Source organism: Neoarius graeffei, chromosome 14, assembly GCF_027579695.1.
Source record: "Neoarius graeffei isolate fNeoGra1 chromosome 14, fNeoGra1.pri, whole genome shotgun sequence".
Taxonomy (NCBI): Eukaryota; Metazoa; Chordata; class Actinopteri; order Siluriformes; family Ariidae; genus Neoarius; species Neoarius graeffei.
Window position 1 is genome coordinate 23,581,558 of NC_083582.1, and position 13,734 is coordinate 23,595,291.

Genomic DNA, 13,734 nt, shown 5'->3' on the forward strand with positions numbered 1-13,734 from the left:
ACCTAGCAGAAGAATGGATCAATGGTGACGTTACTAGCTCTGACACAAAGAAGCTACGAAAGAAAATCTACAAGCACAGGGACAGCCAGGCCCATCAAAGGTCGGTCGAAATAGCCCAGTTGAAAGAGAAAGAAGCCCTCCCCAACACTTTCATTGACATACAGTCCGAGTTACTCAATAAAACAGCAGTCTCGTTCCGAACAGCGTACAACGTGGCAAAGGAAAGGCTATCTTTCAAAAAGCTCAATCCCCTCATGACAATGCAGGAGCTTAATGGAGCCGAAGTTGGTAATATCCACAGATCTGACCATGCATGCGCAGACATAATCAGTCACATTGCTAAAGAAATGCGCCGCAAATTCATCTGCTATGTGAAAGAAATAAAGTCACGGATGTCAATCACAATTGACGAAAGCACCATTCATGGCATTCCCTATCTAATAATCTACATAAGATGCGATGTCAGTGGTAAGGGGGATGTAGACAATGTTTTCCTTGATCTAGTAGAACTTGGAGATGGGGTCGATGCCGAATCCATTTTTAACTCGATGATGGAGAGTCTACACAAAGCTGAAATGGATGACGACTTTTTGAGAACGCACCTGATATGCATAGCCACCGATGGAGCTGCAGTGCTTACAGGAAAAAGCAGTGGGCTTGTTGTTAGACTCAAGGAAAAGTTTCCGAAAGTACAGTCCGTTCATTGTCTGGCGCATAGATTGGAGCTGGCTGTCAAAGATGCGCTTAAAGAAGTGGGTGGCACTAATCAATTTGAGATTTTTATTTCAAAGTTATACTCGCTCTACAATCAGTCAACCAGGAACGCCAAATTGCTTAGAGAAGCAGCGGCCGAGCTCGACACAGAAATTGTGAAAATAGGTCAAATTTTCACAATCAGATGGGTGGCTAGCAGTTTTAGAACTGTAAAAGCAGTATGGAAAGATTTCCCTGCGCTAGCACTCCATTTCAAAACAAGCAGTGAGGACACATCGCGCACTGATGTTGAGAGGCAAAAATACAAGGGACTTCTCAAGCACCTAATTAATTCTGGATTTGTGGAAGATTTAGCAGTCATGAAAGATATCCTTCGTGAACTCCAGAGCCTGTCTCTCAAACTGCAGAAAAGAGAAATATCACTTGTGGATTCAAGTCTGGCCATCCAACAAACTATCAATGTTTTGACTGCCATGAATACGACTGGCGGTGGAAAATCAACCAAGAAGGCTGAACTGTCCGTCTCATCTGGCCTTTTTAAGGGCATAGAGTTGAACGAAGGCAGGGCAAAAATAAACAGGCCTTGTTTTTATGAATCAGTGATTGCATCTCTTGCCAAGCGATTACCGGAGTCAAATTTGGTCCTGACGCTCAAAGCTCTTGACAAGCGCTTTTGGCCAGGAGAGCAGGAGGACTTGATTTTGCATGGCGAACCAGAAGTACACGGCCTTGCGAAAGCGCTTGGAGAACCAACCAGGGATGCCGTGGAGCAGTTTCGTGACTGGAAACTACATGGCATTGCACCGGGGAAAACATTGGAAAGACTATTAATAGCAAGTCGCACTTATCTCCCCACATCAGCCGAATGCGAACGAGGTTTTTCTGCAGTAAATAACACCGACAACCAGATGCGCAACAGGTTGTGCGAAGACAGCCTGTCTTCACTCCTGTTTGTGGACCTCAACAGACCTCCTCTGGTCAAATTCGACCCAATTCCATTCGTCAGAAGCTGGATTAAAGCAGGACATCGCCTCTCTTCATCCTGGAAACCAGGACAGCAACCACAAGAAGTTGAGCCAAGGCATATTTGGTCTATTCTAACTTAAGGTAAGAGGCTAATTTTCAATCTTTGCAGTGACTGAACTGTGATAGATCTGATTGTGGGCCTTGTGGTTGGTTGAAGCAGCTTAGCCTTGTAGTTGGAGAAGTGGGGTGGTTGTGCATTGGCCTATGTGTGTGCGTTGGCCTGTGTGTGTGCGAGAGAGAGAGGAGAGAGAAAGAGCGCACCCGCCGTGGTGCTGTGTGGCTTGTTGTAGGCTGTCTGTAGCATCCACTGTGGTGTTTTTTTTTTCACCTTGAGTTTGTATTTGCACAAAGACGTATCTTTCTAAATGATCGTAATCACTAAATGGATGGTTAAATAGTGTCATACAATTGGTCACACTGCAGGCTTTCAAGTGCACCGGTTGCGTGACGAAACCTTTATCATTTATTCAGTCGCTTTTGTAAACACGCCAGATAGGTAGCATTTGTTATTGCGTCTGCACTGTAATATAGGCCTACAACTTTGCATTGAAGAAAAAACTTTTTGCGCAAAAATTCGGAGATGGGGACCCCCCCGAATATCGATGGGTATTTCGCACACTGGTTGCAGGCCTGAAACACAGGAATGGATGTATATGAACAAATTAAATGAAGTTGACCAGACAAAACATGAAATATTTGAGGTTCCTACTGTCTGCAATGAAATACAAGTCAAAGTAAATTTAGAAATCACTGCTTTCTTTTTTTTATTTGCATTTTCCATACCATCCCAACTTTTTATGATTTGGGGTTATACACATATGTGTCACAGTCCGGTCCAGTTGATCCATGCCTGAGTTTGTGGGACTTCCATGCTGGCTCCAGGCTTGATCCAGGACAGGAATTCAGTCCTGCCCTGCTGTAGGCCATTTTCCCGGAAGCGGCACTCCCACGCCTGCTACCATTCCTCTCCTATCAGCCAGGGCCTTCTTAAGAGCTCTTTGCAGGTACTCCAGTTGTTAGACTGTCTCTTCCAGACTTTCCTTGCTACAGCCCTTTGGTATTGTAGCTTCTCGAGTTCCCCCTGCCTGTATCGTTCTGTGTTTTTTTTTGTTTTGGTTTTTTTTTTTTGGGGGGGGGTCTAGTTTTCTGTCCAGTTTTTGCCCGTTTTACCTGCCTGTTCCTTTGGATTGTGTTTTTTGCTTCCTCTGCCTGGGTTTCCCTTGTCCCCGTTTTCTTCAGTTTTGTGAAGATTTTTCTGTCCTGTTTTTGTCCCTGACTGTGCCTGCCTGCTCTTCTGTGTTTTGACCTCTTGGCCCATTCTTTGACCACTGACCATTGGCCTGAGCCCTATTGTACTTCTGCCCTGTACTTCATTAAAGAAGTTTCTTTTGTACACTGCCTGTCTTGAGTCTGCTCTTGGGTCCTCATTTCACTTCAGCTCGCCATTTCTGACACGTTATTTTAAGCTTCAGCATGCAATGTTGCAAAACACAAACATCCAAGCATTACCTAAATGATGAAAGATATTCAAAAAACCTGAAAAGATATTTAAATAAATTCCTATTATCTTTTTTTTAAAGAAATTAAAGTAACATGTACTATGATTTGTACAGAATCCTCATGCACGCACCTTGCTTCAGAATTTTGTCTCTCTTCTTCTGGTCCAGTTCTAATGGAGCCGGAGGTCTAACTGACTCCAGTGAGAAAGGGCTTGGTTTGCCAAACAGGTACCAGTAAGTACCAACAGCCCAAACCAAAAAACACACCAACAGCACCAGCAACCACATCCTGAAGAAAACAATACGATTGCTGTAGACAGAAAGAATCAAGCTGCACAGTTGCTGCTGCAGTGTTGTATGAACTAATTATCATTGAATGAATGATAACAGGGTTTTCTCTCATCAGTTTTATAGCTAGAAAGTGCTAAAGGTCTAAAGGCATGATAAGTACATTAAAGTATATGACCAACAGTAAAGATAAGGGGTGTGTGGTAAAAGAAAACAATCGGCTATAATGTAATGTGTAATGTTTGGCCAAGACAATCCTTAGAAATAATGAGTGAAAACATTGCTGTTAGATTTCATATACAGTACCGGTAAATGATGCCCATGTAAAAAATAAAGCATGTTTAAGTTCATAAATAGGATACTTTAAGTATGAAGAATATTAAATGTATATTTTTCAGTTCATATACTTTCTGGATAGTCACCTAAAATACACCTGTATTTTTTCAAAAAAAAAGTAGATTTTAAAGTTATAATTGTTTTATTATAATTTTAGTCTCTAAATATTTCAGTATGCTGTAAGGAACTAGTCTCACTGAAACACACGTAAACAAAGGTATATTTGTCATGTCAACTTAAGTACAGTGCCGAGTTTCCCAAAAGCATTGCAGCACAAAGATCATTAAGTGGTAGAGCGAGCAGCACATTGAACACTCTTTCTCCTCGTTAAGATGGTCTTAGCATTAAGAGGCTTTTGGGAAACTCACCTAAGTATATTACAGTATTTAGAAACAACAACTTTAAATTAATACCTTTCAAGGTATGCTTTAATACAGTTTAAAAAGTACTTTTTAATAATAAAAGTACAGTATATGTTTTTATTAGCTCATCCGACTGCAGGCCAGGCTGGATGAACTTATGCAATCACGCATCATCTGTCCGTCATCTGTTCGTCATCATTGTCCGTCCACAATTTACTAAAATCACTACTCCTCCGACAGGATTGATTGGACTTCGATCAAACTCACATACAGTGTTCCCCAGGTGGGTGTACATAAAAGTTGTCAAGATGGTGGTGCCACCTGTCATATTTAAAATTTTATGGGCGTCTGAAATTTTTGGGTGACTAGTCACATTAAATGTTACTCTTCGTAAACTTCTGGGACATTTTCACTGAAACTCACCCAGAAGACTCTAAAGACCAACAATAGTTATTCACCAGGTGGCGCCACCTACCATGGATGAAGCTACAGAGGGGTCACGTGCAATTTTACAAAAATCACTGCTCCTCCTACATGAGTGATCAGTTTTTGATCAAACTCATATGGAATGTTCCCCAGGTTGGTATCTATAAAAGTTGTCAAGACAGTGGCACCACCTGTCATATTTAACATTTTATAGGCGTTTGAAAATTTTGGGTGGCGTGTCAGACCAAACACTACTGTTGGTAAACTACTAGGATGTTTTCATTGAAACTCACCCAGAAGACTCTAAAGACTTATTCCAACAAGAATTGTTTGCCAAGTGGTGCCACCTGCCATGGATGCGGCTACACAGGGGTCACATGCAATTTCACAAAATTCGCTACTCCTCTGACAGAATTGATCAGATTTCAAACTCACACACAATAGTGGCCGGTATGAGCTACAGCCTCTTTGAGGATATTTTTACATACTGAACATTAAAGATTACTTTATTTTTCAAAACACTAAAAGCATAATTCAAAAAGTGTATTTGAATTGCAATACAAGAAGCACTGACATTTCCTGTATGAACATGTGTATCAATACACCCAGCAGTTTATTTAGATTACTATAGTTGGACTTCCATTGCAGTTTTGCATAAAATAGAAGCAATATTTAAAAAATTTTTGCCAAAACACAATTGCAGATGTTCTGTGTTTCCACTAAGGGATGTATGATAACTTCATGATATAATTATAATGTTATAATGTGTATAATTTCATGATAGTTTCTCCACTTGTGATAATTCTTACGGAGTGCTCTTTTTCAGAAAGGTAGCATTTACATTTTCTCTTCATATCATCATGTGACTTAAATGCAAAAAAATTTGTTTCCATTTCAATTTTGCTAAATATTGGCTTTATCGATTAGGCTAACTGGTAGCTCTAAATTGACCATGAGTGTGAATGGTTGTTTGTCTCTATGTGTCAGCCCTGTGATGACCTGGTGAGATGTCCAGGGTGTACCCTGCCTCTTGCCCATAGTCAGCTGGGATAGGCTCCAGCTTACCTGTGACTCTGCACAGTTAGGGATGGATGGATAATTCACATCACACATGAATCAATCCTGATAGAGTTCAATAACATAAATTATTCCTCAGTGCTCACACTAATATCTCATTCTCTTTAATACGCATTGGCCTTGTCATACTATTGAATTGCTATACTGATCTTATTTCTGTTTGATATAGTTATAAATAGATATTGCCTAAGGTTATTTAAGTTTTCTTGAAATTTATGTCAAAATTTTTATTGTTTTGGAAATATTAATTTGTATGGAAATATTTTCTAATAAATGGAATATTAGAATAATTTATTGTTTTGTTATAATTATGCAGTAAATTGTAATTAAATTAGGACTTGTTTAATTTTATTATTATTAGATGATTGATTGACTGATTATACATAATTTGTAAGTATAGCTACGGATTGGTATGAATCTGTTTCTAAATAGTTAATTTGTAATATCTACATGTAACTCTCTGTTCCATCTAGAAAACGGAGTTACTTTTGTGGACCCTGACACACACGCTGTCTCCATCTTTGTGTAAATCAGAATGGTTCTGTCATGTTGTAATGTACACTTTGTTTTCTTCTCTGTTATGCATGTATTGTCCATGTATTTTCTATTTGGTTGTTGTTTATTATTTTTTTAAATTATTATTATTATTATTATTATTATCATCTCATCTCATTATCTCTAGCTGCTTTATCCTTCTACAGGGTCACAGGCAAGCTGGAGCCTATCCCCGCTGACTATGGGTGAAAGGCGGGGTACACCCTGGACAAGTCACCAGGTCATCACAGGGCCAACACATAGACACAGACAACCATTCACACTCACACCTACGGTCAATTTAGAGTCACCAGTTAACCTAACCTGCATGTCTTTGGACTGTGAGGGAAACCGGAGCACTCGGAGGAAACCCACGCAGACACGGGGAGAACATGCAAACTCTGCACAGAAAGGCCCTCGTCGGCCACGGGGCTCGAACCCGGACCTTCTTGCTGTGAGGCGACGGTGCTAACCACTACACCACCATGCCATCATATTATTATTATTATTAGTAGTAGTAGTAGTAGTAGTAATAGGGTGGTGTAGTGGTTAGCACTATCGCCTCACAGCAAGAAGGTTCTGGGTTCAAGCCCTGCGGTCGATGGGGGCCTTTCTGTGTGGAGTTTGCATGTTCTCTGTGTGGGTTTCCTCTGTGTGCTCTGGTGACATGCAGGTTAGGTTAATTGCTGGTTCTAGTGTCAGCCTTGTGATGATTGATGACTTGTCCAGGGTGTGCCCTGCCTCTTGCCCATAGTCAGCTGTGTGACCTTACACAGGCTAAGTGGTTCCAGATAATGAATGGATGGATAATAATACAATCTGCAATCCTGAATGCATCCATAATGATAAAATGCATTGAATACTGTACATTATGATTAAAATACAAACACCCCACAAAAATAAACCATTCACACACTGACAAACACATACACATGCATGATATAAATAACATGTCCAATTTTGTGTAGCTTCCTAGGCAGAGATATGATCATGCCAATCCGATGTGTGTGGTAATATGGCAGTCAGATGTTGTCGCTCTGACTGGCCAAAGAGCTATCCAGATATTTTACACAGAGATCAGTGATATAACCTAGAGAGGTTGTTAACATCCATGTACTAGAGGATTTTAAGTGCTACCAAAGCCAAAAGACAATACCAGTAAATTGTCTGTAAGCCAGGCAGGGTACAAAACAAGTCAAAGTATCATCCAAATGGGCAGGGCTTAATTTGAGCCGGAACATGACGGAACAAGATCCGTAACCTCCGTTGTCGGATCCGGCAGCTATTTTCATTTCATTCGGTGTTCCGGCAACTATTTAAATGGATCAGATCACCTCCATGACCATCACAAAGGGAAAAAAAAATCAAACAATAAATTAAATAAGTAAATAAAAATTCGTTTAGTGTTCAGTTTTGATTTTGATATCTGTTGTTGATTTCTCTCCTATGACATCCACAAAATCTATGCGAAAGGGGAAGAGGGAGGGACATGGGGTGTATACTTCCGCTCAATAGAACACCGGGTTTTTTGTAGCCGTTAGCTTGCGCGTTGGAAAAATGGCAAAAAAACAAGAAAGCTTACTAAAATTTTTAAAATGAATTCTCCAACTTGTTTTGTAAACCCCTTTTTTCTTAACTATTACTTGAATTGATTGCACTTATGTTTGCTGGCACTGCTTTTAAATTATTCTCTTTTTTGGGCTTTTTCCACCTTTATTGGATAGGACAGTGTAGAGACAGGAAATGAGCAGGAGAAAAACAGGGAGGGCTTGGAAAATGACCACAGGTCGGAATTGAATCCGGGTCCCCGGATTTATGGTATGGCACCTTATCCACCTGAGCCACAAAGTCCTGCTGGCACTATTTTTAAATACCCTACTTAAATCCTTAAAATGAGTCATTTAACTCATGTCTTGTGTGATCTGATCTCCAATGGTGAAATGAAGCGGTTGTGATATGAGTACAGTCTGTTATTTTAGAAGATAAATTTAATATATAATTTAATATATAGCCTAATAAAAAATTATATTTTATAACATAATATCATGACATATTACTGTCTGTAACTGTTCGTCACTAAAGCGTTTTCTAAGATCATAATGTCTGATATTATTATTATTATTTTTTTTTACACACACAATAAGCGTGTGTGCGTAAAGTTATAGTAAACCACCCCCTGCCTTTTTTTTTTTTGAGTCGCCGGACCCACCCACCTCCTGCGTTCCGGGACCTCCCACTTCACAAATTAAGCACTGCAAATGGGTACACAAAGAAGCAAAGCGAGGATCATGTATAATAGTCAAAACAAGAAAAGGAAGCACAGAACTTACATAACAAGAACAACAACGAAGGCTTCTTCTTCTGCTATTGGTTGAGGGTTATTGGTGGTTGGCAAACTGAAAATTGCACTGTCACCAACTGGTACAGAATGTAGATCAGAATGTCTATCCATCCATTATTTGTAGCCACTTATCCTGTACAGGGTCGCAGGCAAGCTGGAGCCTATCCCAGCTGACTATGGGCAAGAGGTGGGGTCAGCCCTGGACAAGTCACCAGGTCATCGCAGGGCTGACACATAGAGACAAATAACCATTCACACCTACAGTCAATTTAGAGCCATCAATTAACCCAACCTGCATGTCCTTGGACTGTGGGGGAAACCGGAGCACCCGGAGGAAACCCACGCAGACACAAGGAGAACATGTAAACTCCACACAGAAAGGCCCCTGTCAGCCGCTGGGCTTGAACCCAGAATTTTCTTGCTGTGAGGTGACAGTGCTAACTACTACACCACTGTGCCACCAATAATAATAATAATAATAATAATAATGTAATATCCTCTCAAACAGCTTAGTTACTAAGATCACAAAATATAATTTGATAACTTTCATTTATTCTTTTTTTGCAGAATATCTTAAATCAAAGTGTGCATTTATCTTTTTGAGGGATTAAATCAGATGTCTTCTTTATGTCTTCTATATTTCTGACAGTGCAGCATAACATGCTCTACTGTTTCTTTTTTCCCACCAGTCATATCTGCCTGTATTATGTTAACCTATTTTGAAGTGTTAATATCTCATCTCTCCTGTTCCTTCCTGTACACTTTATTTCTCCCACTTAACTTTGAATTCTGTAGAATCATCATCCTTTTTTCTCTTTCTCCCATTGCTTTTGCCACCTTTCTTTCAATATTTGCCTAATAATACTCTTGACTTCTGTCTTACTGAAGCATGCTGCTTAATCAGTGTGATGATGATGATGATTATTATTATTAGTAGTAGTAGTATTTGTCTTTCCTTGCAGCTTTATCAGCCGCTTCATTTCCCTTGATTTCCTTGATTCCCTTGATGTGCTGGTTCCCATAAAAAATTACTGTAAGTCCCATCATTTTAATTATATATAACAGGGGCGATTCTAGCATCTGATCTTTGGGGGTGCTTAGCCCCCAGAGCTGACAGAGGCACCTGGCTTGAACGACAGTGTTTCCACGTTTATTCCGCATTTAGACTAGACTTAACTAGAGAAGAAGACTAGACTAGACAAGACTAGACTTATGCAATGTTTTAACAGAAGCTGACCCAATAAACTATGATATCTACACATTTACAACCACTGACACAAATATTTACGTTATATTTTTAACTAAACAAGACCTAGTACACACGGTGGTCTAGCACCGTAGCACTTGTACAGCTCTGCACAAAAGTATCTCGATATGGATGATAAATGTCGTTTTTATCATTCTGTTCATAGACCAGGGAACATCAATCAATATTGCATTATGCATATTATTGTGTTGTGTTTAACAATTGTAACTCCAGTCCATACCTTCACATCTCGCTATGCCAGTAATAGAGTGCTTCGAGGTCAGCGCGAACCCAGCGGCGGCCATATTGGAAGTCAAAGGTTGCTGTGTCAGTGCATTGTTGTTGTTCAGCGAAGCAAAAAGGGGTGACAATGTCGAATACGTGTGTCATTGTTGGCTGTAGTAGCCGGGAGGAAAAGGGTGGCAAAAGCTTCCACAGACTCCCTAAAGTCATGACTAACCAGGGAATTGCAGCACAGGAGAAAAGCGAGCGGAGGAGACGACAGTGGCTGGCTGCCATTAACCGATCAAATTTAGGACAACTAGACTGTATCCGGATTTGTTCTGATCACTTTGTGACAGGTAGGTTAAATTGTCTTGAATTTCATAGTTACTAAAATAAATGTGATACAAACTATTATCTTTTCTATGTACTTTCAGCAATGATTAATGGATATATTTGTCACATTAGGTAGCTTATGTCTACTGCAGTGCATTGTTGCATCAAATGGCATTTAAGACCTAGGCCTAGTAATGTTTATGTACACATGCTTTAGTTCACAAAATGGACTTGGGTGAAACACTAGATAGTTCACAAGATCGATGTATGTCACATGCGGCAACAAGCTGGGGTCAGCTTTCCATTCCTTCTCACTAACAGTGTATGGATCTACATTCCCAATGAAACGTACCTTCTCAGCATAACGCTCCCGTGCCTGCTTATCCAAACTTTCACAGTAGTGCTCCATCACTTCAGATGTCTAAATTCTTTAAAAATCCAAGCTTCTAAGCCCTCTAACGCGGAAACGAATCGGTGAATGTGTACTCTATGATGTGTACTCTATGAGCGCTCTGGAGCGAGTGACTTCCAAGATGGCCACGCAGACCGCAGTGTTACTATTTTTAGCATCATCTCGGAGCACTCTATAGACCCTTTTCAGTCACGTGACCTTCATAAACGCGACCGCCATTTTGGACATGTAGTGGACTTCGGCTCGAATCAGTTTGAATGCGAGGAAGGCGACAAACGAAAAACATAAAAGAAAAAGGAGCGAGATGCAGAAAACACCTTCACTATCCAGCGACATAGGGCATTTACAGGGCGAGCAGAGGGAGAGGTATTTGCAAAAATTGAGGTTAGCAGGCTTAGAGAACAACGTTTACCTGCTTCCACCAGGATTGTTCACTGACGTACGGAAGTACATGAAGCCCTCGTCTTTACCTGACTTCGGCCCACATGATCTGTATACCTATGTCGTTAAAAACCCATCGCCATACACAGGTATTGATCTGAAAGCATATAAGAGTTTGGATGCCTACAAATATTTTGTGTCAGGCTGGGTAACATGCTTACATCAGCGGGTCGTCCCTGGAGCCGGTGGTCGCCATCTTATTACAGCTAAGGTTTGTTCACATTTTCATTTACTTTCGGTCCTCAGAATAAACAAAATGTTATTAAATGTCATTGAAATAACTTCTTAGTCTGTTGAGACAAGGCCCGTTATAAATTTGCTGTTACCAGGCAATGACCTATTAGGGTCGGTGTCTGTGTTGTAGCAGTGTACTAGCAGCTAGCTGTTAGCACTAGCTAATGTCAACAACATAGTAGCTAGTATGTTACTGTAGCAATGTTTACGTTCAGTCATTTGAATGACTGTTAAAACCTTTCAGTCTCAAGTTTTTCCCTTTACTGTATTTACTAGTTTACTGTAATTATGATCCAGCAGCTATTTACACCGGATCCAGTGTAAATAGCTGCCGGAGCCAACGTCCGAGGTTCCGGAGCGCGCTCCGGCTTGCTCTCCTCAAATTAAGCCCTGTACAGGTAAATAGCTGCCGGAGCCAACGTCCGAGGTTCCGGAGCGCGCTCCGGCTTGCTCTCCCTCAAATTAAGCCCTGTACAGGTAAATAGCTGCCGGAGCCAACGTCCGAGGTTCCGGAGCGCGCTCCGGCTTGCTCTTCCTCAAATTAAGCCCTGTACAGGTAAATAGCTGCCGGAGCCAACGTCCGAGGTTCTGGAGCGCGCTCCGGCTTGCTCTCCCTCAAATTAAGCCCTGTACAGGTAAATAGCTGCCGGAGCCAACGTCCGAGGTTCCGGAGCGCGCTCCGGAACCTCAGACGTTGGCTCCGGCAGCTATTTACACTGGATCCGGTGTAAATAGCTGCCAGATCATAATTACAGTAAACTAGTAAATACAGTAAAGGAAAAACTTGAGACTGAAAGGTTTTAACAGTCATCCAAATGACTGAACGTAAACATTGCTACAGTAACATACTAGCTACTATGTTGTTGACATTAGCTAGTCAACAATAGCTACTACAGAAGAACAAAGAGGTTACAATGGGTTATTTTAACCTATTTGGTTACACACTCGCCGCCACAGAATGTTAACAGCAATGTAATGCCTTTTCTAGCTAATTTTATTCGTCTTACCTCCAACAAAGTGGTCACTACACAAGCGTTGGTATGCCAAGGGCTGCCAATCTTTCCTGTTTATGGCCGCTATCCATCTTCTCCGTCGGGATCCGATAAAATGATAAACCTTGCCTTGTTTGTTGACGGTTACTACATCCAGGTGCACAACAATATAGTGGCATGATGGAAGTCTTGCTGAAAGTAAAAACTTTCTTTGCTGCCGTTCCTCAATGTTGGCTGTGGTAAACTGCTGGTAGTACATGTCCAAAATCGCGGCCGCGTTTGTCGTGACGTCACATGAAAAGGGTCTATACTCAGGTGCTACTTCGAGTTCCTCATCGGCGTGGAATCCAGTTAAAAAAACACCATGTCATAGCAAGCACTCGTGCGGACAGGCAACCCAATCAGAGGGGACGCAAGGAGGAGAGGTATTTTACTGGTCATAGAACTATCACGTAACAGGTGAATTCAAGAACACACACACGCCCGCGCACACATTCATTGCGCAGTGCGCAAGGGCACTTATTTCTGAAAATTACGTCCAAAAGCAGTGTTTTTGAGGGTGCTGAGCTAGGGGGTGCTGAGCTCGTTTTTGGGGGTGCTTGAGCACCCCCAAAAATAGGCTAAACACGCCCCTGTAATATATAACATTTGTTGTATTTGTATCCAAATGCCTGGTCTGCTGTCTGAGTGACTGTGCTGTAACCTGGCTAGTGATGAGCTTGAGTCTGAACAAGTAGTAAAAATGTGATCTTCCTGGTGAAGAAAAAGTCCTTGATCTATTTGTATAGCTGACATTTGACATCCATTTGACATTTGACTGGGATCTACCCAGGACACAAACCCCTCCACTCTGTGTCACGCTCTGTGCGTCTGTGCCTGGCTGCCTGCGTCACTGCGTGTGGCTCTGTCACAGTTACCAAGAGACAGACAACACACACCTGCTCAAAAAACCCGGGCCTTTTAAAAATGTCTGCTGCACTCATAAGGAGTGAGCTCCTACTCACTCTAAACTTTGAGCAGTCCTGTTCAGAGTTTTACAACAGCGCTTTGAAAGACAAAGAGTTACTCAGTGCAGCAAGGAGTAACAAGAAGTACACTTGGAAAAAGAAGTGAGGGAAATCTGTTGACTGTTTAAATCTGGTCTACTCCACAGACAAGAGAAACACAACAGTTCCTGATGAACTTTTTTGTTCTCTTTTTTCCTCTCTAAGTAAAAATGTCCCCAAGGTTCACAAAGAGAGTCCCTAC

At 41.2% G+C, this 13,734-nt stretch overlaps 1 protein-coding gene across 4 annotated transcripts in view; it reads right to left on the reverse strand.

Moving 5' to 3' along the window:
* Positions 1–13,029, reverse strand: part of si:ch1073-13h15.3 (inactive all-trans-retinol 13,14-reductase) — an 87,303-nt gene extending 74,274 nt beyond the window's left edge. For 2 of the 4 annotated variants that reach the window (XM_060939450.1, XM_060939449.1), the window contains exon 1: positions 12,502–13,029. In XM_060939450.1, coding sequence (XP_060795433.1) covers positions 12,502–12,745 — 244 coding nt within the window. In that variant the 5' untranslated portion in view covers positions 12,746–13,029. Of the gene's footprint in view, positions 1–3,370; positions 3,529–12,501 lie in introns of all 4 variants that reach the window. The other 2 variants (XM_060939448.1, XM_060939447.1) reach the window with 2 other exon arrangements.
* Between the last annotated feature and the right edge of the window lie 705 nt (positions 13,030–13,734).